Source organism: Dipodomys ordii, unplaced genomic scaffold (assembly GCF_000151885.1).
Source record: "Dipodomys ordii isolate 6190 unplaced genomic scaffold, Dord_2.0 Scaffold138, whole genome shotgun sequence".
NCBI classification, from domain to species: Eukaryota; Metazoa; Chordata; class Mammalia; order Rodentia; family Heteromyidae; genus Dipodomys; species Dipodomys ordii.
Window position 1 is genome coordinate 1,422,595 of NW_012267354.1, and position 6,429 is coordinate 1,429,023.

A 6,429-nucleotide genomic window follows, 5' to 3' on the forward strand; every position below is an offset into this window, starting at 1 on the left:
TATATGCCTGATTAGATTTTTTTAAACAATTTAATTACATCATAAAACACATAGTGCTTGGTTGTTATAGTTCTTTTTTGAAAAATTTTATTTTTTTATTGTGAAAATACTATACAGAGGGGTTACAATTACATGGGCAAGATAATGAGTACATTTCTTATCAAGCACTGTTGCCTCTTCCTTTGTTTCCCCTTCCCCTCCCTTCCCATTTCTACTCCCCTCCCCCACCCCACCCAAGCTGTAAAGTTAGTTTTTCAACATAACGACTTGTACATCTCATTGTTGCAATGGGTCCACCTGTATCCCTATTTAAACGATTTGTTTTTTCCCTTCCCCTCCACAAATTATACCAACATCAAATACAGTGAAAGTATGGGTTATACCGTGGGGGAGGGACATACAAAGCAACAAAGACATCATCTTATAAATATGTTAGAAACAATCGCATGAAAGAAAAAACATTTGCATACTTATCTTGGGGTTCATTTCACCTAACATCAACTTATCTGACCTTTTCTGCTTGTCTCAGACATATACTAGTTATTGCAAATAAGGGAAACCATGGGACCTATGTTTCTTTGAGCCTGGCTTACTTCACTTAATATAATTTTTTCCAGATCTTTCCATTTCCTAACAAATGGGGCAATGTCATTCTTTCTGATGGAGAAATAGAATTCCATTGTGTATATATACCACATTTTCTTGATCCATTCATCTATTGAGGGCATCTGGGTTGTTTCCATATCTTAGTTATGGTAAATAATGCTGTAATAAACATAGTTGTGCTGGTAGCTTTAGTATGGTTTTGTTTGTGATCATTTGGGTAAATGCCCAAAAGTGGGATTGCTGGGTCAGAGGGGAGCTCTATGTGGAGTCTTTTGAGGAACCTCCATACTATTTTCCAAAGTGGTTGAACAAGTTTACACTCCCACCAACAATGCAGTAAGGTTCCTTTCTGTCCACATCCCCTCCAGCATCTGTTGTTATTAGAGTTCTTGGTTTTTGCCATTCTAACTGGGGTGTGGTGGTATCTCAATGTTGTTTTGATTTGCATTTCTCTTATGGCTAGATAGGTTGAGCATTTCTTCATGTGTCTATTGGCCAGCCCTCTTTCCTCTTCAGAGAAGTTTCTCTTTAAGTCTTTAGCCCACTTATTTATTGGACAGTTGTTTCTTTTAGTTTTTTTTAAATAAGTTTTTTATTGTGAAAATACTGTACAGAGGGGTTACAGTTACATGAGCAAGGTAAGAAGTATATTTCTTATCCGGCATTGTTGCCTCCTCCTTTGTTTTTCCCCCACCATCCCGTCCCTCTCACCTCCTCAATTATGCCCCAACCCCTCCACTCCCCATCCCCACCCCACATAAATTGTAAAGTTCATTTTTTGACATAGTGTCTTGTACATCTCATTGTTGCAATGGGTCAGTCTGTATCCCTATTTAAACATTTTGTTTCTTCCTTCTCCTCCCCTAATTATACCAATATCAAATACAGTTCTATTGACTTAATTTATATTACTGATCAGTGACATAAGATGATATTAGCTGGATCTATTTATTCTCATGTTTCAATTAACTTTTACAACCCAATATTTTTAAACCTAATATTTTTCACCTGTTGATTAAAGTTAATGATCTATGCCTAGCTTTTTAAAATGTATTTTGGCTTGATATTTGGAACATATTTGTAAAATCTGTGTTCAAGGAGTTCTAAATAAGACAGCTTGTAACCACACTGTAAAAAAAGGAGGAGGCAATAATGCTCAATAGGAAATGTACTCATTACCTTGCTCATGTAACTGTAACCCCTCTGTACAATATTCTTATAATAAAAAATATACAAAAAAAGAAAAGGTGTCAAGTTAGAATTAAAAGGAAATCAACTTCTAGCTGGGCACTAGTAGCTATTCAGAAGGCCGAGATTTGAGGACTGTGGTTCAAAACTAGCCAGGGCTCTCATCTCCAAATAACCACCAGAAAACCAGAAGTGGAGCTGTGGCTTAAAGTGGTAGAGTGCTAGCCTTGGGAGAAAAAGCTCAGGGGATAGTACTTAGGCTATGGGTTTTAGCTCCATGACAGGGGTGGGGGTGGGAGGGGAAAGGAAAAAAAGAAATCAACTTTTATATGCACCAGGAGGAAAGTCTACACTAAACAGGTCAGACACAAATACTTGAAAAGAGAATCCAGTAGAAGAGGTGAGGAATATTCTTCCTAAGGCTAAATTTATCTAACCTATGCATCAAATTATATTTCTGAGTAATAATCAAGTATTTAAGAAGGCCTTGTAATTCACAACATATATGGAATATAAGGGATAATACTACAATATGTAGTCTGTGCTTTGGTATAATACATTATCTATGTTGGAAGACAAGTGGAATGTTATAGTGCCTGAACTAGTTAATGTGCCTTCTCTTTAAAATGCAATGCAACAGGGGCTGGGAAGGTGGCTCAGTGGTAGAGCGCTTGCCTTGCATGCATGAGGCCCTGGGTTCAATTCCACATAAGCAGAAAAAGCTGGAAGTGGTGTGGTGGCTCAAGTGGTAGAGTGCTAGCCTTGAGCTGAAGAGCTGAGAGACAGCACCCAGGCCAAGAATTCAGGCCCCAATGACTGACAAAAAAATGCAATGTAACAAATATCTATTTCACCCTTTGCCAGTTGATTTGAGAGAAGAATTTATCCATTGAGTGATGAGTTAACCACTTTATGTTTTTTGAAATTAACTTAAACACACAGACATCTGAAGGAAATATTTTTAAATTTGGTTACCAAAGAAAGAATATTTTAAAAAATCCTACTTTCTGCTATTTTTCAATTCTTAGCCATAGAATCAAACTCATAGCATTAGTGTACACACACATATAAAACACTCTGAAAAGTGAGGATTTTTTACTCAATCAGAGATTGAGTAAAGGTGATAATGATTCCCCCTCTTCTTCTTCCTCTTCCTCTTCCTCTTCTTCCTCTTCCTCCCCCTTCTTCTTTTTGCCAGTCCTGGGACTTGATCTCATGTTCTGGGCTCTGTCCCTGAGCTTCTTTGTGTTCAAGACTCCACCACTTTGAGCTACAGAATCATTTCCAGCTTTTTTTTCTGAGTAGTTTATGGAGATAAGAGCCTCATGGACTTTCCCACATTGGCTGGACTCAAACCACGATCCTCAGATTTCAGCCTCCTGAGTAGCTAGGATTATAGGCAGGAGTCACTGGTACTGGGTCAGTCAGTCCAGAATTCCTTCCATCAGAGCATGTAATGTTTAATGAAGACCATGGTGCTAACTAACTCACTTTGTAACAGTAGCACTATCCAATGATCCTTCCCAGTGTTCTTGGTTTTAACTCCTAATCCCAAGAGTTCTCCATGGCCAGGGTCCTTTTCAATGCACTCTTCACATCCTTGTTTCTCAGACTATAAATGAAAGGGTTCAGAGTGGGAGTTACCATGGTGTACATGACAGCGGCCACCATCTCCCCAGAGGAGTGGGAAGTTGACGGGGGCTTCAGATAGGTGGCAAAGACGGCGCTGTAGAAGAGGATGACCATGGAGAGGTGGGAGCTGCAGGTGGCCAGGGCTTTCCTTTTCCCCTGTGCCGATGGAACCCTAGCCACAGCATGGAAAATATGGGCATAGGAATTTACAATGCAGAGGAGAGCACTGATCCCTAAAACTCCAGCCAGAGCCATTGTCAAGTCTTCATTGAGATGGGTATCAGAGCAGGAAAGCGAGAAGAGTGGCCCCAAATCGCAGAAAAAGTGAGGAATCTCCTGACTAGTACGAAATGATAGCTGGGATAGCAACATGGTATGGACAAGAGAGACACTGTGGGCCACTCCCCAGGACCCTCCAACCAGCACCCCACATCTGCAAGGAGTCATTAGGAGTGGATAGTGTAGCGGATGGCAAATGGCAGTGTAGCGGTCAACAGCCATGACGGCCAAAAGCAGGTTGTCCATGTCAGCAAAAACAGCAAAGAAGTATAGTTGGGTCAGACACTCAGAGAAGGAGATAGCTCCATTGCTAGTCCACAAATCCTCTAGCATTTTAGGGGCTGTGCTAGTGATGAAGCAGAGATCTACCAGGGAGAGCTGGCTGAGGAAGAAGTACATAGGAGTATGCAGGTGGATGTTAGCACCAATAGCCAGCAAAAGCAATAGGTTCCCTAGGAGGCCGAGCATGTAGAGAGCCAGGAAAACACTAAAGAACAATTGCCACTTGTCTGGATCTCTAGGAAATCCTGAGAGGACAAAGTCAGGAGTCTGGCTGCAGTTCATGATGGCCCTTGTTGGGTTTCAAGATGGAACTGATGGGAAGAGTATTCACCCAATACAGACACTGAGGTGGGCAGCAGCCTGGATCCTGTCCCTTTGCAATGGGGTCCTTCACACCGTCAATGGAGAAGTTAAAATATCCATGTGAGGTTTAAGAGTTGAACTTCACAAAGGATGGTCCACTGAGGAGACACGAGACAGTACAATAAAAGAACAGAGGCTGACTGGAATCCCTCTAAGTGTGAATAATCTGTGTGTATTCATCTTTGTATTATGTGATGGGCTAAGTACGAGTTTGGCAATCTCTTTTTGACCAAGATTCTTTTTGTTTTTCTTCCTCCCCGCTTTTTTTTTTGGTGGCCAGTCCTGGGGCTTGTACTCAGGGGCCTGGGTGCTGTCCTTGAGCTTTTGTACTCAAGGCTAGCAACTATACCACTTGAGCTCCACTTCTGGCTTTTGTTTTGTTTGTGGTTAATTGGAGATTAGAGTCTCATGGATTTTCCTGCTTGGGCTGGCTTTGAATGGGAGCCTTCAGCAATCAGCTTCCTGAGTACCTAGGATTATAGGTGTGAGTCACTGGCACCTGGCTTGACCAGGATTCCTTTGGAGCTATTTATCTTTGAGGCTATCTATTAGTATTTACTTTAGTGCTTGACACATAGGAGGAGCTTAAGAAATGTTCCTGTTCATCTGCGTATTTATTACTGCAGTTGAAGTTATGCACAGACTACTGGTAGCATTCTAACTGGTTTATCATTGTTACTGGTATCCCATCTCATAGATTGCCCAAATTGTAGCCAGAATCATCTTTCCTAAAAAGAAAATATAATCATGTTCCTTGTTTACTTAAAAGTAGGTACCTGAACTGGATTCTAATTGCTCATGCCTATAATCTTAGTTATTCAAGAAGTTGAGATTTGAGGATGTTGGTTCAAAGCCATCCAGAAAGAAAAAAAAATCTTAGTGACTCTTTTCTTCAATGAATTAGCCAGCAAAAAGAAGCATGACTCAAGTGGTAGAATGTCAGCCATAATTAAAAAAGCAGAGCAAGAGCTTGAGGACTTGTGTTTAAGCCCCAGTAGTCTCTCTCTCTCTCTTTCTCTCTCTCTCTCACACACACATACGAGTAACCATTCCTATTATGAAAAATTTACAGTCCCTAATATCGCTAAAGAAAGTCAGGTCCTTCTTTTGGTTATCATATCTACCTTTTATATCCTGTTCCTGTGCCTTCATAGATTATCACAGTTGTAATATAAACAATATAAATATACATATGATGTCATTGCTTATGTATATTATATAACTTGAAAAGATTTAAGGTTTCTAAATTAATAGTTGTCTCTTTCACAAGGCAAGAAGTTACATTAAAGCAAAGACAGAACCTAGTTTTTCTTGCTTTTTGTATCCCTAGTGCCTGATATACAAAAGACATTAAGGATTTGCCACAAAAGTGAATAAATAATTAATAGGAACTGAAGACTCTAGTGAAGGAAGAGTTGTCATGTTCAAGTAGTTCCCTTCTGTTTCAACATTTCAATAATCAAACTCTTCTTCCAGGTATTGTCTTAGTAACATCGGTTAGAAACATTGGTTCATTGATTTCTCTTAGTTTCCTCACATCCCAGGAAAACATTGTAACATTCTTCCTTACACCATGTTTCTCATTTCAGTCCCCTTCTTACCTTTATTTTCCTTAGTAGATTAACTGGCTCCATGCACTATGATTCATTTTGCAAGTATATCACAGAACTGTTCTTGGCTTGACTTTCCTCTATTTATGTATCTGTAACATGTCTTATTTCCTATTGATCACAAATACTTACATGTGCCTGCTTATCACAAACTTCTACATGTGGACCCACCTACCTCGGAGAGAGGATTTCCTCCTCATCAAGCTTCTCCTCTCCATTTTATCATTTATAGTTCCATATAAGCTCCTGACAGCACATTCGTGTTTACTTTAATCCACTGTCCTCCTCTCTCCTTCTCTCCTGATGTCTTTCCTTATTCACTCAGATATTACCCGGCCTTCAGGTCACAGTTACATTCTTACCTTCTTCCTCACAATGAAACTGTCTTTGAATGTTCTAGTTTTTATTTTCTCATCTCTTCTTAAGTATATAGATAGGATGGCATAGCCCTTAATTAGCTACTGTCTGA

The 6,429-nt window shown here is 39.8% G+C and overlaps 1 protein-coding gene across 1 annotated transcript; it reads right to left on the reverse strand.

Moving 5' to 3' along the window:
* Nucleotides 1-3,339: 3,339 nt before the first annotated feature.
* Nucleotides 3,340-4,269, reverse strand: LOC105997046 (olfactory receptor 1361-like). The gene has a single exon (XM_013031322.1). It carries the CDS (start codon nt 4,267-4,269, stop codon nt 3,340-3,342), a length of 930 nt encoding a protein of 309 aa, XP_012886776.1.
* Nucleotides 4,270-6,429: the final 2,160 nt, after the last annotated feature.